Here is a 23986-nt window from a genome sequence, read left to right on the forward strand (position 1 = left end):
GGGCTGCACCGGGATTGGGCCTGCCCTCTGCCACCCGGGAGCAGGCCTAAGCCAGCAGGTTGTTATCTCCCGAGGGGTCCCAGACTGCGAGAGGGCACAGGCCGGGCTGAGGGAGCCCCCCTTCCCCCGAGTGCACAAATTTTTGTGCACCGGGCCTCTAGTATATATATATATTTCTGAATATTTTGCTACAAAGGTCCTTAAGCAAACAAAAGTTGGATGATTTCAAATAATTATTTTTTAAAATATGTTTTTATTGATCTGAGAGAGAGAGAGGAAAAGCGGACAGAGAGAAACATCGATAGGCTGCCTCCTGCAAGCCTCCCACTGAGGATTGAGCCCATAATCCAGGCATGTGTCCTGACTGGGAATCGAACTGGTGACCTCCTGGTGTATAAGTCAATGGACGCTCAACCACTGAGCTATACCGGCTGGGCTCAAATTATTTTGAATTCATGTTTTATCAAATTGAAAATTGAAAAAGTTTGTAAATTTTTGTATGCAAGAGGGTTTATGAAAAGTTATGACAAGATTAAACCTATATATATCATTTGTTCTGAATTTTTATTTCATAATCTACATGCCACCACAAATAATTATGATCATTTATATATCGAGCAGCTATTTAGTCCAAGGCATGGTCCCTAGTTGGTTGATACAAGAGAGGGAGGCATCTTTGGCAGAGTAGAAGGTGAGTAATACCCTTCTGGGAGGAAGGACATGAGTATTTAGGGCATTGTGGAGGGAGGGTGGAGAGAGGGTCATAGGAGACAAAAAGGAGAGGATTTAAGGGAATTGAATATTTTCAGCTGCAGTTTGGAGAGCTTATGGCTCCATTCCTTAACTAAAGGTTTGTGTCTGTGACTCCCACAAAAACTTCCATGATGGATTTATAATTTAGTGCTGAGCTTCACTAAAATGTATAACATTCAGCTACATTGTGAACATTTCAAAGTCCATGTCTTGGAATCAGTTAATTCTTTAAAAAGCCTTCATAAAACTAACATTCTCACTGCCATTATACAACTAAAAGTGAATTTGGTTGCTCTAAGAGTATATAACGTTAAATAACGTTAAATCATGTCCTGTTCTGTTCAATAATGTTCTGTTAGATAAGAAATTCAGAAGCCTTCTGTACTTTTGACAATTTAACAGAATGATGAGATATATCAGTATTTTTCTTAATCAAGAGAATGACATATGTGTGAATACTGTTTCTTCATTCTTCACTCTCATTATTTTTTTTTAAATATATTTTATTGATCAGGTACATGCCCTTGACCGGAATCGAACCTGGGACCTTTCAGTCCGCAGGCCGACGCTCTATCCACTGAGCCAAACCGGTTTCGGCCTTCACTCTCATTATTTACAGAAATAGGAGTGCTACGTGCATGTCACTGACTTGGACACTTTAATAATCAGATATCAAAACAGCCCCTACCTTGATTAAGCATGAATGAATTCACTCAATGAATTCTAAAATCACAACCATCAGAGATAGCTGCATTGCGTTTAGTACCTGAGAATCATTTAAAAACCTAAGTCTGTGTTCTATCTAACTCCAAGTTAATTCTAAGAGAATAACTGCTAGTATGTCTCCATTTAAAAGGAAATAAAGTAGCTTAAATAAAAACTCTGTGCTGCTCACCTGAGGCAAAATGTCTGTTTCTCAGTTACCCATCACCATGATCGACAGTCAGTTAGTTGCCAGAAAAAGATGACAAATTCACTAAATACAGAGAATACTATCAATCATGGCTTTTGGCTTCCAACATATTTCTACTGCTCAGAATTGTGGTTCTCAAATGATTGCATTAATGTTCTGTTGATTACACTAATAAGTAAAGCCTTATAAACTACGCCCCCATCCCTATCACACACACCAGTTGTACTATTTTCTTGGCATCAGCATAATACAATGGGCAAGAGTGCAGACTCTGTAGACAAACTGCCCATTTTTATCCTGTGTCCATGACTCATTAATTGTGTGGTCTTAGGCAAGTCACTTGATTTTTCCCAGCTGTAATAATTTACAGAAGACTTCAAATCCTATTAGATAAACTCTAAGACATTATTTTTGTACTAATATTTTAAGAAATTTTAAATTACTAGGCTTAGACTTTTTCTTTTTGTTTTGAGACAGGGTTTGATAATAGAATTTCCTTAAAGGGTTCTTGTGGGGAGTAAATTGGCACATTACCTGGCACACAATAAAGGCTTAATAAATGTTAGCTTGGATTATTTTCATCATTATCTTTTTTTTCATATTGTGATCTAGGAGTGTGTTAGTGAGATGGTGGATTTAGATTAGACAATACAATCAGTGACTGTGGAATAGAATTCTTTCCTGTGAAGCTAATAAACCAAATATAGTCAAATTTATACTTTTAACCTTGGTTTAGCACAGAAAGACAACTGAGTTAACAGTTGGAATACACTGTTGTTTCTACCAGCCAGAGACATACCTTTAAAAAACTGTTTATAAAGGAATCCTGTAAGTATTTATCTGCTTGATATTAAAATTAGTTTCTCTAACATAAAGCTAGTTAAGAGATATGAGTCCTCTTGGTTTGTAATCTAGACCTTAAAAAACAATTCCATAACACAAAAAGCTCGTGTATTTTGCTAAAACTCTTTACCCTCAAAATGTAGAACAGAGCCAATTATCAGGAAAGGATCACTTGCTTATATTTTAACCAAAAAAGCTAAGGTTTAGTACTGTTCGAATTTTCACAGACTTTCAAAAACGGAGCTCAAAATACTGAAATGACATTTAAAGAACTATTCTAATTGGTTTTACTCAGTAAAGTTTAAAGATCAATCTTATTTCATTCGGATTCTATAAATAAGTCAAGATATAATTTGAAGATTTAAAAAAAAATCTTCTTTGATGAAGAGAGCTAGCTGATTCATTTATTCTCCCGACTATTTTTGACAGGGTAATTCTTTATTGTCACCAAGCCACACAATTTTCTTTCATTTTACCAGGGAAAAAATCTTCTTGAAGTTCATCTGGCCAATTAATTCAGCTAAAATTATCAATCCCCATAGTCCTATATGAGATTGCTCAAATTTTCTTCGTACCCTTTGGTATTCCTCTTAAATGATACAAATGAATTTAAAGGTTCCCTGCTCACTTGCAGGGAATTGTAGGTTTTTACTGAAGAGGGTACATTGTAGTGAGGGACACTAGGAGTAATGAAATGAATCAAAATTATTGATATCTACTAATGTTAGATATTATTATAGATAGAGTTGTTACACATGTTATCTTTTCTAATCCTAACTAGGAAGCAACAGTGTTGGAACTTGGATTTAGGTCTTATGATCAAATTATGGTAATCAAAATGTGAGGTGAAGACTTATAGTAGAATGGGGGCAGTGGAAATAGTGAAGTAACATGTAAGAACAAATTTGAAAGCAACATTCACAATCTTGACAATCTATTAAAATGTAGGAGATATAGAAAAATAAACCAGTAGTAACTTTAAGGTTTGAGAAACGATGAGTATTAAGGGTAGATTTTGTTGGCTATACAAGAAGAAATATCTGATAGGTAACTCTAGATATTATAGAATGGCTCAGATAAGCGAATAGGACTAGAGCTGATTGTTATTTTTATCTCAGGCACAAAGAAGTAGATTGCTTGTAAACCTTGATTAATGACCTACTTTCATCCAAGCATGGCCTGCTTTTATTAGTAATTGTTTTTTTAAATATATTTTTATTGATTTCAGGGAGGAAGGGAGAGGGAGCGAGAGATAGAAACATCAATGATGAGAGAGAATCATTGATCAGCTGCCTTCTGCACAGTCCCCACTGGGAATCGAGCCAACAACCTGGGCATGTGCCCTTTACCAGAATCTAACCTGGGACCCTTCAGTCCTCAGGCCAACGCTCTATCCACTAAGCCAAACTGGCCAGGGCTATTAGTAATTGTTGTTAGTAATGTATAAGCACCCACAGGCCCATTAAACTACAACAGTTATCACTTTGTTAATAGTTACATGGAATCGAGACCCACTCACCCCATCATATTATCTCTTCACACAAAGAAAACTAGCCCCAGATGATTTCATTGGTAAGTTCTTGCAAACATTTAAGGAAAAAAATAATAACAACTCTACATGCACTATTACAGAAAATTAAAGAAGAGAAAATACTTCCCAACTCATTCTGTGAGAGAAGTATTACTCAGTTAACAAAAACAGGTGTGGCTCAGTAGTTGAGGGTCAACCTATGTACCAGCAGGTCATGGTTCGATTCTTGGGTTTTGAGCTCATTTCCCAGTAGGGACCATGTAGGAGGCAACCAATCTATAATTCTCTCTCATCATTGATGTTTCTATCTCTCTCCCCCACACCCTTGCTCTCTAAAATCAATACAAAAAAATTGAACAAACAATCACACAGGTATTACAAGAATATAAAACTACAAACCACCTGGCCTGTGTGGCTCAGTGACTGAGCGCTGACCCATGCACCAAGAGGTGATTGGTTTGATTCCCAGGTTGCAAGCTGATCCCCAACAGGGAACTTGCAGGAAGCAGCCAATCAATGTTGATGCTTCTCTCATGGATGTTTCTATCTCTCCTTTCTTCTCTAAAATCAATAAAAAAAATATTAAAAAAAACACTACAGACCAATATCTTTCGCAAACGTGGATGGAAAACTTCTTAACAAAATTTTATCAAATTGAATTTATCAGGATGTATAGGGTAATACATCATGACCAATGAAGTTTATCCTAGGAATGGAAAGTTGACTTAACATTTGAAAATAAATAAAGTAATTCACCATAATAAAAATTAAAACCACATTATCTTAATAGACACAGAAAAAGCATTAGATAATCCAACACCCATTCCTGAAATTACTGCAGCATAATAGGAATAGAAAGGAACTTAATCTGATATAGTTCATCTAAGAAAAAATCTATAGCTAAAATCATACTTATTGGTGAGAGAAAATTTTTACCCCTGAGATCAGGAACAAGGCAAAGAAACCTGCTCTCATTACTTCTACTTAACACTGTCCTGGAAATTCTAGCCAGTACCATCAGGCCACAAAAAGAAATAAAAGACATCCAGATTGGAAAGGAAAAAGTGTTCACAGATGATGCAATCATCTATGTAGAAAATCTAATGAAATCTAAAACAAACAAAAACCCAATGGAATTGATAATTTTACTTTAGCAGGGTAGCAGGATATAAGATCATAGTACAAAAATAAATTATGTATTTATATACTAGCAACAGACAATTATTAATTGAAACCTAAAAACACACCATTTACAAAAGCAACAACAAATGTGAAAATTTTTTAGGGATCAATCTCACAAAATATATGGAAGAACCGCACACTGAATACTACAAAACATTTCTTTTAAAAAAATGTTTTTATTGATTTTAGAGAGAGAGGAAGGGAGAGAGATAGAGGGATAGAAACATCGATGAGAGAGAAACATCTATTGGCTGCCTCAAGACTTGTACATGAATGTTCATAGCAGCTTTATTTGAAATAATCAGTAACTGGAAACAACCCTAATGTCTATCAACAGATGAATGGTTAGCAAATTGTGGCATATAATAATCAGTAATAAAAAGGAATGAACTATTGGCAAATGCAACAACGTGGATGAACCTCAAAATAATTATGCTGGGTGAAAAAAAGCCAGACAATCAAGTACATACTATATAATTCCATTTATAGAAAATTTGAACTAATCTATAGTGACAGAAAGCATATCTGCCTGGGGTTGGGGGTGTGGGGTGGGAGAGGCAGGAAGAGGAAGGAAGTAAGGGGTCTGAGAAAACGTTTGGGAATAATGTATATATTCATTTTCTTGATTGTGGTGATGGTGTCATGAATACATACATGTCAGAACTTATCAAATTGTGCACTTTTAAAAAGTGTATTTTATTGTCTGTCAATTGTAACTTAGTAAAGCTATTTTTTAATTTTACAAATTACAATAAAACTCTGAAAAGTATTCAATTAATCCAGAAGTAGGCAAGAAAAAAAATAATAAAAGAACAAAAAAGAGGGGAGAAATAAGAAATAAATAGTAAATGGCAGACTTAAGTCCATTCATATAAATAATTACATTAAATGTTAATAGACTAAACACGGCAATTAAAAGATAATATCAGAATTGATTTTTTTAAAAAAAGCAAAGTCCAATTATGTGCTGTATCCAAAAGATGTACTTCACATGTCAAGACAGAGGTAGGTTGAAAATAAATGGCTAGAAAATGATATACTATGCAAACTAAACTTAAGAAAGCTGATGTAGCTATTTTAATATCAGATAACTTCAAGGCAATGAGGTAATACAGAAATTTCATACTGATGAAAGGGTCAATTCTAACAGAAGATATTAAAATCATAATGTATATGCACTTAAGAGAGTTTGAAATTATATGAGACACAAATGACAGAATTAAAAGAAGAAATAGACAATTCCACATAGTTGAAGACTGGTAAAACTAGGCCAAAAAAAAAGTGAAGACAGAAATTTCAATAACACTATCAACCACCTTGACCTGGTTGATATTTATAGAATAATACACCTAAAAACTGCAGGATACAAATTCTTTGCAAGTGCACTAGCTATAGTCACAAGCTATTTTGGGCCATACACTTAGAAAGATCTTTTAATACCATGCATCTTGTACCTTCTCTACCCTAAATCTTGGGGAAAGAAACCAAGAGTTATCACAATTTAGGACTTACCTGGATAATGTCAGTATTTATTAAGGAGCAATTAACATACTATTAATATTTACAAAAATGCATAGCACATTTTTAAAAATTAAGTCATTAAAGTTCTTATTCAATACTAATATTTTTCAGGTGCAAAAATACACAAAGCTTCATAATCACCCCAAGACGACATAGAGCAAACATGAATGATATTTCCCAAAAGGCTGAGGTAAGTCTCCAGAGTTAAAAAAGAAGTAAAGGGGAAAACCTAAGGTTGTAGAACTGCTGAAAGGGCAGTTGTTCAGCATTGGAAAGGTCATGTTGACAAATTCATAACAACATAGTGTCAAGACATAAATCATAAGAAATTCACAGGCTGGTCTTGGGTCCCGTAGTTTTGCTTTGGTTCCAATCTAAGAATCATGATTATTAAATTTGTGAATGATAGTAAAGTAGATGTGATGGGAAGTATCTCGAGTAGAATTTTAATATCTTGTTAAGTCTTAGAAGTTATATTTTCAGTATTAAAAAAACGGATTTGACTTGCAGTCTCAGGAGTTAGCAATAATTCACTCTCAGGTGAGAGTCCCTACTAGCACTTCCTCCAGAAGCTGCAATAAAACTTCTCAGCCATTTTCTGGTTCTTGGCTGCAGTTATGGAGAGTTGTAGTAAGAAGAATCCAACCTCAAATTTGGTGATGCCCCCAAATTATAAACATAATAAAACCTTAAATGACCAATGACACCATAAGTAGATAAAATAGGGGCTGGGTATACCAGATTAATTAGCAATTTGGCATTAGTGCTTAGGAGAAAGGGTTTGGCGTTCTAAATAAGAACTGAAGCTTTATTTACTGAAACTTCTTTTAGAGATCAGCTTAATTTAAAAAAATGATGAAAATAATTTGCTTTCTAGGTTTTATAGTGGAGGAAAAGTTTTGGGAAGCTCTTTTGCCATTTGGAAATTTTCCTATAGAGCTCATCCTGTTTGGAATGAGACAGCTTTCTTACACATTAAAAAAGTATATTTTTATTGATTTCAGAGAGGAAGGAGAGGGAGAGAGATGAAACATCAATGATAGAAATCATTGATCGGCTGCCTTCTGCATACCCCACCCTGGGGACCGAGCTCGCAACCAGGGCATATGGCCTGACTGGGAATTAAACTATGACCTCCTGGTTCGTAGGTCGATGCTCAACCACTGAGCAACACCGGCCGGACATTCTTACACATTTTTAATGTTGGTTTATAGAAGTTCTGGATGGGCAGTAACAATATAAGTCGTCTATGCCTGTGCACAAAGACCCTGGCATATCTCGGCTGCAAATGAGAAATAAAGGACTGGGCTTGAGTTTAACTCATATTAGATATGGAAACAAGCAAGAATATTAATGTGTGAATTAAACTTTAAAGCCTAAACTTTCGCTTTATTTTCAACTTCATCTAATTTATTGAAATTAGTCTGGGTGCCCGGCCAGTGTTGCTCAGTGGTTGAGAGTCAAACTATGAACCAGAAGGTCATGGTTCAATTCTCTGTCAGGGCACAAGCCTGGGTTGGGGGCTAGATCCCTAGTGGGGAGTGTACAGGAGCCAGCTGATTGGTAGCTCTCTCTCATCATTGTTGTGTTGATATTTCTCTCTCTCTCTCCCTCTCCCTTCCTCTCTGAAATCAATAAAAATATATTTTAAAAAATTACTCTGGGTATCTTTTAAGCAAACAATGGGAGTAGGTTGATAAAATACAGGTTATTTTAAATTAGAACCCAGTATTCAATTTATATATTTTACTAGCCCTCAGCTTCAGTGGAATGCACTTACAAGATGGAACTTCTGTACTATATATTAATAAAATGTTACTCTCATATTTTCTATAATTTCCTTTTTTAGATTTAGACTTCAGATGGTATATAATCAGATTATTGTGATTAAAATAAAGGTTTCAAACTCATTTCTATTTTCTGTTTCAACAAGTATTTCTTGTATTGCTTATTCTGATCTATCTCTACCTAACTTGTTCCTATCTTTATTTTTTCAACTTTCTTTTCTTTATTTTATTCTAATGAAGATTCTGCTTTCTTCATCTAAACCTGTCCCAAAAACCTATGTGCCAAAACTTGGCAAAGGTGATGTAAAGGATAAGTTTGAAGCCATGCAGAGAGCCAGGGAAGAAAGAAATCAAAGGAGATCTAGAGACGAAAAGCAAAGAAGAAAAGAACAATATATTAGAGAGAGAGAATGGAACAGGAGAAAACAGGAGGTTATTTTATTTTATTTTACTATTGTGCAAATGTTCATCTTATTAATTTACATTTCATTATTCACATTTACTATGTTTCATATTAACCATAATTAATTTTCTGTATTTTAAAACTAATTTCCAACCCTGCATATAATATGGTTTAGTCTAAATTTGTGACATGTTCATATTAATTTAACCATCTAGATTAAAGAAATGCTTGCTTCTGATGAAGAGGGAGAGGTGTCTTCTAAAGTAGATAAAGCTTATGTTCCCAAGCTAACAGGTAAGGCACTTGAAGGGTAAATTGTAAATGAAATTGTAAAGAAGGAAAACAGCAAAGTATGAAGCATGTTTCATCTGTTCTCAGGAACTGTTAAAGGTAGATTTGCTGAAATGGAGAAACAAAGACAAGAGGAACAAAGGAAGAGAACAGAGGAGGAACGAAAACGCAGAATTGAGCAGGATATGTTAGAAAAGAGGAAGATACAACGTGAATTAGCAAAAAGGGCTGAGCAGGTATAAACTAAATATTAAGTTAGTATTTGCTTTAGAAACTAATTTTACAGAGTAAAACTAATCAGTATGCTGCCTAATTAAAATATTTTAATGTTACATGAACCTATTACATAGTAGCCTCCTTGAAAACAAGATCCTAACCACAAATATTTAATATCAAATGCCTAGAAGGCTAAGGGCAGAATGTGCCTATTTTAAGGTTGAATTTTTTTTTTGTTATATACCATCTTACCCTTCCATCCACGCTCCTTACACTGTCCACATTGGTTATTTTTCTTGACATGTTAGAGGATTTTATCTATATATGTAAAAGCCTAAGTGACCGAATGACCAGTAGCTATGATGCGCTCAATGTAGGAGCTGCCCCCTGGTAGTCAGTGCACTCCCACAGCAGGAGCACTGCTCAGCTGACAGACGGGAGGCAGACACAGGGCTCACGGCTGGCCGGCTGGCCGTAGCAGCCCGGAGACCTCAGCAGAACTGCAGTGAACCTACCTAGTGGCGGCGGTGGCAGACGCAGCGGTGCCAGGATGAGCAGGAGTGGCAGGCAGTGTTGGACTGCCGGTTTTGGCCCACTCCACGCAGGCTATGCCGAGGGACCCCAGTATAGATATACTGGTATAGATATTGGGCTTCTAGTATAGATATAAGACAATTTCACATATAAGCTATCCACAAACACTTAATAAAATGCTGATCTTTTAATAGCAATCAGTAAATACTTGGTTATTATCAAACACTAATGCATAATGAGCATATCTTTTTACTCAAGAATTTGAAACCAATTAAATCACATTTTATTTAATAATGGTATTATTAGTCCTAGTCATTTTGGCTCAGTGGATAGAGCATTGGCCTGCAGACCAAAGCGTCCTGGGTTCGATTGCAGCCAAGGGCACATACCGTGGTTGCAGGCTCCTCCCAGGCCCAGGCCCTTGGTCAGGGCTTGTGCAGGAGGCAACCAATCAATGTGTTTCTCTCAACAACCTTCCGGATGTCATTCTGGACGTCCTTCCAGACGAAGCTGCTATAGTGGGGACCACGGCACAGGCTGTTAGGGGCAATCAGGCAATCAGGTGAGCAGTTAGGGGCGATCAGGCAGGCAGGCAGAGTGGTTAGGGGCAATCAGGCAGGCAGGCAAGCGGTTCGGGGCAATCAGGCAGGCAGGCAGGTGAGTGGTTAGGAGCCTGCAGTCCCAGATTGCGAGAGGGTACAGGCTGGGCTGAGGGACCCACCCTCTCCGTGCATGAATTTCATGCACCAGGCCTCTAGTTTCCTTTATATAACTGATGCCCATAGAGGAGAAATGAGAATTAAAGTATTATTACTGTGATTTTATGTAATTTGTTAATGACCTTCGAATTCCCATATATTTTAGCTAAGAGCATGAGAAGTAAGAGGCTGGTATTTTTGAAATACTCAAGAATATATGAAGTCTAGAAAAAACTAATCTCTCAAATTTTAATTATGACAGAAACTTACAGTTCTAATAGTAATAATTAAATAAAGAACTGATTGATCACAAAAATTTCTTTAATATATTGATACTTGTTTTACATTATAAATAGTCTGTAGTCATATAGTTGAACAGATGACAGAGACAGTTATACTGTTTACTAGAGGCCTCGTGCACGAAATCCGTGCATGGGGGAGTGGGTCCCTCAGCCCAGCCTGCACCTTCTCCAATCCGGGACCCCTCAGGGGATGTCAGACTGCCGGTTTAGGCCCAATCCCAATCGGGCCTAAACCGGCAGTTGGATATCCCTCTCACAATCCGGGACTGCTGGCTCCTAACTGCTCACCTGCCTGATCGCCCCTAACCACTCTGCCTGCCTGCCTGATAATCACTAACCCCTCTGCCTGCCAGCCTGATCGCTCCTAAATATCTCCCCACTGGCCTGATCGCCCCTAACCGCCTCTGCCTCTGTCACCATGGCTTTGTCTAGAACAGTGGTTCTCAACCTTCTGGCCCTTTAAATACAGTTCCTTGTGTTGTGACCCAACCATAAAATTATTTTCGTTGCTACTTCATAACTGTAATGTTGCTACTATTATGAATCATAATGTAAATATCTGATATGCAGGATGGTCTTAGGCAACCCCTGTGAAAGGGTCGTTTGACCGCCAAAGGGGTCGCGACCTACATGTTGAGAACTGCTGGTCTAGAAGAACGTCTGGAAGATGTCCTTTCTATCCGGTCTAATTAGCATATTACCCTTTTATTAGTATAGATAGATGTGCTAAACCAGATCTACACTGGAAGATCAAAAGAGATGATCAATGTTTTGAGCTTTATGAGATAATAATGGTATTTATTTTCCTAGAGTTGTAAATAAGGTTACCTGAGTTAATAAATGTAAAGCACTTAGAACTGGGCCTGGTACAGAGTAAGTGGCTATACATACCTAATGTTTTACCTAAATAATAATACATATAGATAAAATATTATAGAACCATTTTAGTTTCTCCTCTCATCAGTATTTTAACAAATATTGTAACAGAGTCTTCATAGTATATTATCTCTTAAAAAAACACACATTGTAATTGTGAGATTGTACTTGGCTTTTTTTTTTTTGCCTACTCTTTAAGTGCCTTAAATCTATTTGCTATGTTCTTTTCAGCTTCTGCTACTTTCTAAAAAGAAAAATGACAAAGAAAGCAAAGCATACGCCATATTTGCATGTCAAAGACATTTATTTACCTAGACTTTGCAAATAACCACTTCTATGGCACCAATAACCACTTGCATGGTGGCAGTTAATGACATATGCCAGATGAATTATAGGCAACAATTGAAAATTCCTCTATTTTATGACGATGTACCTCTATCTGAGGAAAGGATGGTATATACTTTGCCCCTGACACCTCTATAAAAGACTAGTGTACCTTTGCAATGAAATTTCACAAGGGAATACAATTATAATATTAGAGGCCCAGTGTGTGAAATTTGTGCACGGGTAGTGTCCCTAGGCCTGGCTGGTGATCAGGGCCAAACAGGTTCCCGCCTTCCCCATCTCCCCACCTCCTCCTTCCCTCGCCACCCACACGCCGCCGCCAGCATGCGGTTCCCCCTGCCTCCCTGCCTCCTCCTTCCCTTGCTCCCTCAGCGCCCCGCCGCTGCTGCTGGTCACCCATCATGTTCTGCGCCACCCCCGGGTGATCAGTGCACGTCATAGTGAGCAATCAAACTCCCAGTCTCCAGGTGGAATTCCCAAGGGGACACTTATTAGCCTTTTACATATGTAGATTATAAAGACAATATATATGTAATTTCATTTGTATAAAGTATAAAATAAGGTAATAGCATTATAATAAAATATATAATGAAAATACAGGGTGTTTGGTAGCAAACAATGAGTATGCACATTGTTTAGTGTACTTCTTTTAAGTCTTGTCCATTTTCAAAAAAGCACTGATTACTCACTAGACCCATCGTAACCCCAGGCACTGAATATGTAGGTAGTGGTTTCTCAAAGAAAAACTATGTGTATGTTGAAGACATGAGTTTGAACATGATGAATACATACGATACTCAAAGAGAGATGGAAATAAAATATAATCATGAAAGAGAACCACCTCAGTAACCCCTGATACTATGTGGCAGGGTGCCATACAGTCTTGGTTAATGAAATTTTTGGCCTGTTTAATTATTTGAGAATATTTAGATAGAACGAAATGAACTACTAATAGCAATTTTTATCTTGCAAATAATTTAAAATCCTAATTAAGTATATTTTCTGCTCATATCTAATACAATTAATCTTTCTTTGAATATAAGTAGTAAAGTATGACATAGATAGTCAAGAAGAATCTTTTTTTCTTAAAAAAATATTTTGAAATTGATTTTAGAGAGGAAGGGAGAGGGAGAGAGAGATAGAAACATCAATAATGAGAGAAAATCATCTCTGCCTCTTGCACACCCCCTACAGGGGATCAAGTACACAACCCAGGCATGTGCCCTTGACCAGAATCGAACCTGGGACACTTCAGTCCACAGGCTGACACTCTCTCCACTGAGCCAAGTAGCCTAGGGCAAGAAGAGTCTTAATGTTTGTTTGAAAAACCCGCTTGTACGAGTCCATATTCAAGAATGCTATAGCCTTGGCTGGGTAGCTCAGTTAGAGTGTCATCCCAATAAGCCAAGGTTGCGGCTTCAATCCCTGGTCAGGGCACATACAAGAATCAACCAATGAATGCATAAATGAGTGGAATGACAGATCGGCGACTCTCTCCCCTTCTCTCTCTCTCCCCGCCTTCCTTTCTCTCTGAAATCAATTTTTTAAAAAAGCTATAGGAGGGATTCCTGAGTCAGGAGGGAGGCTGAGTGAAATTCTTCCCAATACTCTCAATGTCTGGCTTCTCATCATATCTCTTAGAACTTTTTATTGAGAGATTGTGATTTGTAGAGGAATTGTTAACATCTTTTCGAAAGGAAATAATTTTGTAGTTATTTCATTATAGATCCAGTAAATTGTTTCTTAGTATAATACATCATTCAATAAAGCGTTCACCATTTACATGGCAAATCAGTGTGATAAATAATTCTGTAACAAAGCAAATTACTCTGAACACTATTGATCAACTATTAAAATATAAAAAGATATATTTTAACGATTTGTTCAGAATAATTTATTTTTCAAGAAGTTTGGTATCTTAATAAAATGTGTTACTTCTTACTTGACAGAGAACACAGAAAAGTGGGATGGTGTCAGAACAGGGCCTTAGCCAGCCCAGTTCCTAGTATGAACCAAGGTACAACAGAATTCCCTTAGGCTGCTTGAGGTACACGCTACTCCCAGGCTCTTTCACCGGAGTTAAAAATCAAATTAAGATAATAAACAATCGGAATTTTTACTTTCTAACTTTTCCCATTGCTTATATTTCTTTTTCCTGAGATCTCAAACACTGCATTTTTTAAATTACCTTTCTTCTCTTCATTTCTCAGTTTTTGTACATTAGCCTGCCCTTCAAGCTAACAGTGATATTTCTTACGAGTAATGGCGAAATTGAGCTTCCTCCTTTTGAATGAGGGACTTCCCTACCTAGATTTGGTCAAAATATAAACAATTATGACTTCCAGAAATTTTTTCCCTTTCTAAACTAGCCACGTGAAAGCCTATTACCTTTCATCACACTTTATTGTGTCAGTTATATTTTTTGCCATATATTTTTATTGTAAATACAGTTATGATTATTTGATTGCTAACAATAGATTTTCTTTTACTGGGGCAGAGAAAGAGAATGGAGAAATGTTTCTGTATCTCAGTTTAAATGGATAATTTTATTAATAACTGATGCTTATGTAAGCTCACTGCCAGGTCATGAGTTTGGCCAATTATCCAAATTCGAATATTACAAAGGTAGGCTTTATTTTAATTTTTTCTTAATATATTGGCCCCTAGATATTGATATTTATATCAAAATGCAAAAACCAATATAAGATTTAATCTTCAATTAAAGGGATATAATTAGCTAATTTGAAACAAAAATATTTCAAAAATTATAAATTAAAATTTTACCATAAGTCATAATTAAATTAGTTTTCCATTGTATGTTTAAAAGCAAAAAACAATAGAAATCTGATGTAATGTAATGATATGAAATTCTCATTCAATAGATTGAGGACATAAACAATACGGGAACTGAATCAGCATCAGAGGTAAATGGACATTTACTTTAATGAAACATTCACCTAAAACTATCTGATTCACAAATAATCTTTTAATTAAAAATTAAGTTTTTATTCTTTTTATTATAAATACAGCGACAACAATAAAAAGGACAAAAATATTTTGCAAAGCAAGATCATATTTTTGCACTTTTGACATTATACCTTAGTGTTTTTAAAGAAAAGTATGTTTTGTTTTTACAGTTAGAGACGGCCTCAGTTTGAGATAACTTTGGCAAGTCTACATACTTATTTAACTATCACTAATAGTTGATATTGTTGAAAGCTTACAGTTTAAAAAGGCAGTTTTCTTTTCATCATTTGTCTTCTTTCCTCAGAGTTCCTGATAGTTTATTTGGTTACCACATATTAGTAGAGAGTGCAGTATTATCTATTACCATAAAGAAAAATTTAACAGCCACAGAAAATTTAGTTACCCCTTTCTATCTAACAGAAAGTTAAAAATCAATTTGATGGTGTGCCTAAAACTACAGCCACATAAATTGGAAGCAACAATAGATTATGTAATGGAACTAAAATACATCAAAAACAAAAACAAATTTAAGAGTTTCAAGAAGCTCAAATGCCGAAGAGTTTTGTTTCTAGTATAAAAATGTTTTATTAGTCACTTGGAAATCCTGTTTGTTTTTACCTACTAAATATTTGCTTTACTAAGTATTTAAAAACTTGCATGGAGAGCCCAGCCAGTCTGGCTCAGTGGTTGAGTGTCGACCTGTGAACCAGAAGGTCACAGTTCGATTCCAGGTTGGGGTATGCTCTGGTTGTGGGCTCGATCCCCAGTAGGGGTGTGCAGGAGGCACCTGATCAATGATTCTCTGTCATTGATATTTGTCCCTCTCTCCCTCTCCCTGAAATCAATAAAAAACATTTTAAAGAGATATAAAATAAAAACTTGCATAGAGAGAAAAATGGAGAAACTTTGTGTGTTTAAACTGAATCCTTCCACCATCAAATTGATTTACAGTGTACTCACTTGCACACTACCTTTTGTGGGATTAGTGCATGAATAGCTACTAGTAAATTCAGCTAATGTCATGTAGTTTTATCTGAACAGCTGTATTAACACCATCTTCTAGGGAAGAAGATGATCCTTGAACCTTATCAGCAATGGATTTGCATTACATTAACTCATAATATACAATGACTTTGGAGATAGAGCTATTTAATAAAAATCTGTAAAAAAATATAAATTTTTGTTCTTCATAACATTGATGACAATTTAATGAAATTCACCAATGATGGAGGTAAAGTCCCATGAAACCTAAATTTTGATTAGGAATATGCTAATTGTCTATTTTATAAATTAGGAAGGAGATGATTCACTACTTATAACAGTAGTACCTGTGAAATCACACAAAACATCTGGAAAAATAAAGAATTTTGAGGATCTAGAAAAAGAAAGAGAAGAAAAAGAAAGGGTCAAGTCTGAAGAAGATAAAAGAATAAGATATGAAGAACAACGACGGTCTCTCAAGGAAGCAAAGTGTCTTTCACTGGTCATGGTAATTTTTTTTTTTTTCCCTTAAGGAGCAAGTTAAAGCAGTAGAGATGGTTATCAGAATTTACTTTATGATTAAAAGATGGGTTTTTATGTTTTCTTAGGATGATGAACTGGATGATGAGGCAAAAAAAGAATCAACTTCTCCTGGAAAACTGAAACTAACTTTTGAAGAATTAGAAAGACAAAGGCAAGAAAATCGAAGGAAGCAAGCTGAGGAAGAAGCAAGACAACGTTTAGAAGAAGAGAAGCGTGCTTTTGAAGAAGCAAGGCAGCAAATGGTAAAACAAGCTTATCTATACTAATAATCTATACTAATAAAAGGATAATATGGTAATTAGACCGGATAGACCAGATGTCCTTCCAGACAAAACCGCAGTGGCTGCGTGGGCCAAGGAGGGCCAGCAGCCACGGCGGCCGGCAGTGGCAGCAGCAGTGGGGGTAAAAGGGGTGGCGCCTTCCCATGACCGGCCCAGTTTTCTCCTGCAGAGGGAGGCCAGACTGCGGCTTAGGCCTGCTCCCCTCTAAGCCATCAGTAGGAAATCCCCTGAGGGCTCCTGGACTGTGAGAGGGGGCAGGCCAGGCTGAGGGATCCCCCAAGTGCATCAGGCCTCTAGTATGTGTACACACACACACACACACACGCACACACACACACACACACGCAGTGTAATCATTAACAACATGAGTTTTGGAGCCAGACTGCCTGGGTTCAGATGTCTTCCATTAAAGTGTATAACATGGGCATTATTTAACCTGTCTTAGTTTCCTCATTTATAAAATTGTGAAAATAATTGTGCCTACTTTTTAAAAAATATATATTTTATTGATTTTTTACAGAGAGGAAGGGAGAGGGATAGAGAGAAACACTGATGAGAGAGAAACATCGATCAGCTGCCTCCTGCACACTCCCTACTGGGGATGTACCCACAACCAAGGTACATGCCCTTGACCGGAATCAAACCTGGGACTTTTGAGTCAGCAGGCTGACGCTCTATCCACTCAGCAAACCAGTTAGGACTGTGCCTACTTCTTAATTGTTAAGAGTTAATACCAAAAGCAGTTACAATAGTGTCATATAATAAGTGCTTCAAAAATGTTAACTCTTATTAATAGATTTATCAATGAAAAATAAAATTGAAATAAGAAAACACCAATTCCAGATTGCATAAGAATTTAAAAATTGAACCTCTATCATTTTTTAAAGCTTTCATAATTTCTTGATCAACTTTTATTAATGATGTTTTAAGGAATATATCTCCAAAATTTTAATTTTTTAGACATTTGTTTGAAAATGTTATGAATTTGGGGTAATCATAGTTGCATAATATCTATATATTTTAGATATCTTTAGTTGTCAGCTTAGTGAACTGAAATAGAAATACCATCAATTAATCAAATAACAAATTTCAATTTAATGTTAAATTAGAATCTTAATTATAAAATAAAATTTTACTTTTACATAAATATTTTTATGAGAAATTTATTTTACTTCCAAAGAGACTCTGTGTAGGTATATTTTAACCTCAGTTTAAGTACATTCACACACACACACACACACACACACACACACACTTGTGCTATATGTTTGTTCTGGGAAAGTTAATGTTTAATAACTCTTAAATGTCCCCTTAAATTTTTAAATGCTTCATCGGATCTATTTAAAATTTTGACTAGCTTGATAAGTTTTATTTAACTTGAGTATATATTTATTTGGAATTTGTTCAAATTTGAATATTTTATCATATATGATATTATAAAAGAAGGGGATTTAGGTCAAGTATATTTAAGGCAAAGAAATATTCCTGTTGAGATGGCTGATTCTGTGCCCTTTGATTGATAATTCATTCCTGTCTTTGATGAGTGAGAGTTGTTTCTTGGCTAGGTAAATGAAGAGGAGGAAAACCAAGACACAGAAAACATTTTTAAAAGGTACCGCCCTGGGAAACTCAAACTCAGTTTTGAAGAGCTGGAAAGACAAAGGAGAGAAGAGGAAAAAAGGAAAGCAGAAGAAGAAGCCAGAAGGAGAATAGAGGAGGAAAAGAAGGCATTTGCTGAAGCACGGAGAAGCATGGTAAGACAGAATATAACTGGATAACGCCATTAGGATTCACTCAGGTTTTCAGTTAAGAGAAACCATTAAATTTTGGGGAATACCCTGTTGTTTCTGAAATTTGTGCCAACAGTAGGGATGGCAAACAGTTTTTAAGTCTCCTGTGATGTAACACCTGCCATTTACAGGTGTTTGTTTCCATGTGGTGTTGAGAAGGTTCTAATTGAATTGCTTTGTCTGGCATAGAGGGTTGAATATGGTCTTCCTTCTCCGGGAGAGCATGTTTTCCAGGGCCAAGTATCCGAATAGGGAATTTTCTTTATCTCCACCTTTCCTTCCCTCCTCTCCACTCTCCTTCCCCTTCCCACATTTCCTCCTTCCTCCCTTCCTCTCTTTCTCTTTTCAATTTCCATCACATCCAGTATATATTTAAAGCTATTTAATCACAAGTATTTAACTCCAAAATGCTCACCAGCAATATCATTGCTGGAGATTGCTACCAACCTTAACTCTCACAAAGTTATACTTCTCAGACCATTTTAATGATCGTGAAATCTAGTTATCTGACAAACTTTCTTTTCAAGAAAAGGTGACGTGTGAACACAGCATCTCCTCCTTGAAACACTTCCATTGGCTTTGGTGGTCTGGCTTTCTTCCCGTGTCTGGGTGAGCTTCAGACACATACATCCAAGTGTTGCTGAGGCTTTGTTACCCAACCAGATACTCACAACAGAAAAATCTATCATTTTCCTCACATTTCCCACTTCTACCACTATAATCCAGGTCATTGTTACCCTTTGCCTTGGGCCAACTCTTAATTAACTTGTTTTCTTGCCCTTAATCCATTCTTCCCTGAAAAGCCAGCAGTGATCTTTCTTTAAAAAATAAATAAATTTGACAATGTACAAAAATTTCCACTTCCTGTAAGCAAAAAACACAAACTTTTTAAACAAATTTCTTTATAATCTTGCCCTACTATATTTCTCATTTCATTTCTTGATTCTTCTTGGACCTGCCAGACACGCTAAATTTCTTCCCAGTTCTTCAAAAAGCTAGGCTTTCATGAATGCTATGTGAAGCATGTCCCTCGGTCCTTTCCTGTGTTCTGCTATTTCCTAGTTCCATTTTCTCTGGGAAGCCTTTCCTGCTAACACGTGTTCCACAGATGTCTTCCTTTTATGCCTTCTCATAACATTTAGGACTTCCCCAGCGTAACACTAATGTTGTATTGTCGCTACACTCAGTGAGGCTGAGACCATTCACCAAGCATGTGGAACAACATATTCTAGCATAAAAAACTTCTGTTAATGTTTGTGGAATAAGTGAGATTAAAGCTGTCTTATGTGCATTGTGAGGTAATCCTTGCTTCACAAATGGGTTCTATACAAAAGCCCTGCAAACATTGTGAAACCACCTATTTTTTGTAGAATAATTCAGAAATGGTAAATGAAGTAGCTTTGAAGATCAGGAAAGCTACTCCTGGGGGCAGATTTTATGCCCAGTGATTCACTAGTGGAATAGTGCAGGGAAGGAAAACTGTATTAAACAAAAAACCTAGTTTCCTAGAGACATTTATGTTATCAGAAAAGTTTCCCCTTCATTTATATTGTTTTCTTATCCAGGGCCAAGTATCATCATTTCATATTTTTTTAAAATATATTTTTATTGATTTTTTACAGAGAGGAAGGGAGAGAGATAGAGAGTTAGAAACATCGATGAGAGAGAAATATCGATCAGCTGCCTCCTGCACATCTCCTACTGGGGATGTGCCCGCAACCCTGGTACATGCCCTTGACCGGAATCGAACCTGGGACCTTTCAGTCCGCAGGCCGATGCTCTATCCACTGAGCCAAACCGGTTTCGGCATCATTTCATATTATAGATCAGCTAATTCATATATCACTAAAATTTTTTTTTCAATCTTTGGATGTTAAGACCATATAAACATTGTTTCTTTTCTTTCTTTTTTTAAAAAAATATTATTTTATTGATTTTTTACAGAGAGGAAGGGAGAGGGACAGAGAGCTAGAAACATCTATGAGAGAGAAACATTGATTAGCTGCCTCCTGGAAGCCCCCACTGGGGATGTGCCCGCAACCAAGGCACATGCCCTTGACCGGAATCGAACCTGGGACCCTTGAGTCCGCAGGCCAACACTCTACCCACTGAGCCAAACCAGTCAGGGCTAAACATTGTTTCTTAGTTGAACTGGTTCTTTGGTAAAGCCTGTCATATATAAATCTTAGAACAAATAATTACCCTTTGCCTCTCTCTTTCCCCTATGTCTATTTCAAGCCAGAGGTTTATGTATATACTTTCAGAAGATAGGAAAAGAGAAGTAGGCAATTGCTTTTCATGGTGAAGTGTATTCCAAGTCAGTGATTTTAAAGCAAAATTTCTAATTGCAATTTAGAGATTGCCTATATACAGGGAATAATGTAATAATAAAACTGCCATTTTGTTATCATGGTGTCAAGCACAGCTAAGTGTTTCCATACTTTATTTAGTTCTCATGACAACTCCATGAAAGTTGTTGCAGATAAGGAGACTCAGACTTTGGCTAGATAACTTGCTCAAGGTCACATCTAAATGGCTGTTAGACTAGATAACAGTATGGTGATTACAAGAGGGATAGTGGGGTGGAGGGAGGTAGGAGACGGTAAAGGGGAGATAAATGGTAATGGAAGAAAACTTGACTGGGGGTGCTGATGTATTATAGATTTGTAACCCTGAAACCCATGTAATTTTATTAACCAATGTCACCCCATATATTCAATTCCTGGGGAAAAAATGGCAGTTAGACATGGAATTCATGAAAGTACTAAAAAGAGTCTAAATCATTATTTATAATTTTATTATAGAAAGACCTTTAAGATTTGATTCCTACATTTACCACTTATTTGTATTAACTTTGAACAAGTTACTTTTCAGTGCCTTAAAATGGGGATATTAATAAATCCTAGTTCGTAGAGTTACAGATAAAATAATTCAATACATGTAAAGTGCTTAGCATTGTTCCTGGCGGCTATATTAACTATTATTTAGTTTTCAATTGGGCTGACCACAAATAAACCAGTACAGCCCAGCCAGTGTGACCCAGTGTGGTTGAGTGTTGACCTATGAACCAGGAGGTCATTGTTCAATTCCTGGTCAGGGCACATGCTCAGGTTGTGGGCTTGATCCCCAGTATGGGGTGTACAGGAGGCAGCCAATTAATCTCTCTCTCTACACTCTCTCCCTTCCTCTCTGAAATCAATAATAAATCAATAAATAAATCAGTATAATAAAATCATAGCATTAATTTCTGCTTGATTATGAAGGGATCTTGAGGGGTTATCTAATTCATTCAGACAAAACTGTGATTAAACTGAAATGCTCTATTTTTTTTTACGACAGGTTTATTTTAATCCAATTAAAAAGTGTTTACTATTAGGGGATCTTAATGTCTAATTTCAATAACTGATAGTATAAACTCAAAGTATTTCATCGTGTTCATTGGGATGGAGAATAGATGGTCACCATTTCCTCTGTAATCACAAAATACCTTAGTCTACATTTTCTAATAATTCCTCCCATTTATTGTTTTGTATTTTTGAAGATAATTTAGGTCTCCTGGTTTTTAGTTCAATGTACAACCTTTGTATTCCAATAATCATAGTTTCTATAAGAAATATTCCCTTTTTAGTACTAGTAAGCATAATTCTGACAAGGGTGATAAAATAATTATTTTATATAGGTAGTAGATGATGACTCCCCAGAGATGTATAAAACAATCTCTCAAGAATCTCTTACACCGGGAAAACTGGAATTTAATTTTGAAGAATTATTAAAACAAAAAATGGAAGAAGAAAAACGACGAACAGAGGAAGAACGGAAGCATAAGCTAGAAATGGAAAAACAGGAATTTGAACAACTGAGACAAGAAATGGGAGAGGTAAGGTTTTAAAAATATTCATTTGTATTCCACAAATATTAATTAATCTAAGTATTTTACATATATTTCCTTATAGTAACTTTGTTAGTATTTATTATTCACATAAAGGACATACAACATACTCCAGTGAGGCACTTGATACAAGTTTTCACAGTTTCGTGCCCTTTCTAGCCTGCCATAACTCAGCTTCTTTCTTGGTAGTTTAAAAAATACAGAAGATTGCAAGTGACTGAGAAAGTACTACAATACCTTAAGCAAATATATATTTCCATAGACCTCATGATTATATGTGGTTATGTCATGATTGAGAGCTGTTGGAAGTACTTAATTTACCCATTTATGGTACTTGCTCATATTGTTGAAACTGATAAACTGATACATGTAATCTAAATAAGATAAAACTAAGGGAGTACCATGGATACTAATAGGAACATGAGTTTGGCAAGTCTTTGAGTCACTTTATTTTACTAAAGATAGAACGTTGTTGCTGTCACATTTTAGTGTGACTTCTGTAGTGTTGAAATGAAATACACACACACACACACACACACACACACACACACACGACTGTACACGGCTGTCTGCATGGGCATGCAACTTGTGCCCTCACAGGACCCCATGTTTAGTGGTTTAATGCTCTCAGGTTGCCATCTTGAAATGTTTAATGATTTACTTTGAATCTGTTATGAAAGCCGACTGGACAATGGAACCTGTGCTTGAGTCTTAGAGCCTTGGCTCACCCACATACCCTGCCTTCCTATGGTGGGTTCTCAGCAGCCCTCTTCCCACCTCCTGATGCCCCCAAGGCCCTACCTTCTGCTTTTTGCCCTTGGACGCTGCAGCCCTGCATCTGAATGGCCAACCAATTGCATAGGCAGAGAGGAAAGGGCAAGGAAGGGGGTCAGCATTCCAAGTCTCCCTCTGCCACTGATGGGGAGAGGCAGACAGCAAATGAACAGGGTTGGGGAACCAGTGGCTGTCACAACCTTGGACTAGCAGTGACACGGCATATTTGGCAGGTGACTTGGTGGGAGCCCCTTGCCAATTCCTCCTAATCTAGGAACTGAGGGGTTCCTATGCAGAGGTTGCAGTTTCTTAGAAGTTGCCTCTTCGTCATGAGTTAGGGCATTGGGCCTGTGGGGATATTTGCTTCCTTGCCCTCACTGACCAAGAGACTATAAAGGCTGTATAAATATCTACACTAATAAAAGAGAAATATGGTAATTGGCATACGACCGCTACCCTTTTCATTGGCTAATCAGGGCTATATGCAAATTAACTGCCAACTAAGATGGCAGTTAACTGCCAACAAGATGGTGGTTAATTTGCCTATGTAGGCACAATGCAGGGAG

At 36.7% G+C, this 23986-nt stretch overlaps 1 protein-coding gene across 7 annotated transcripts in view; it reads left to right on the forward strand.

Moving 5' to 3' along the window:
- NEXN (nexilin (F actin binding protein)) overlaps nt 1–23986 on the forward strand; it is a 41065-nt gene that overhangs the window by 8664 nt on the left and 8415 nt on the right. For 3 of the 7 annotated variants that reach the window (XM_006774669.2, XM_006774668.2, XM_015571090.1), the window contains exons 2-10: nt 6855–6933; nt 8771–8962; nt 9149–9227; nt 9312–9460; nt 15078–15119; nt 16457–16651; nt 16752–16928; nt 18533–18721; nt 22437–22634. In XM_006774669.2, coding sequence (XP_006774732.1) covers nt 6907–6933; nt 8771–8962; nt 9149–9227; nt 9312–9460; nt 15078–15119; nt 16457–16651; nt 16752–16928; nt 18533–18721; nt 22437–22634 — 1248 coding nt within the window. In that variant the 5' untranslated portion in view covers nt 6855–6906. The remainder of the gene's footprint in view (nt 1–6854; nt 6934–8770; nt 8963–9148; nt 9228–9311; nt 9461–15077; nt 15120–16456; nt 16652–16751; nt 16929–18532; nt 18722–22436; nt 22635–23986) is intronic. The other 4 variants (XM_006774672.2, XM_006774671.2, XM_006774670.2 and 1 more) reach the window with 3 other exon arrangements.

This window comes from Myotis davidii, unplaced genomic scaffold, assembly GCF_000327345.1.
Source record: "Myotis davidii unplaced genomic scaffold, ASM32734v1 scaffold248, whole genome shotgun sequence".
Taxonomy (NCBI): domain Eukaryota; kingdom Metazoa; phylum Chordata; class Mammalia; order Chiroptera; family Vespertilionidae; genus Myotis; species Myotis davidii.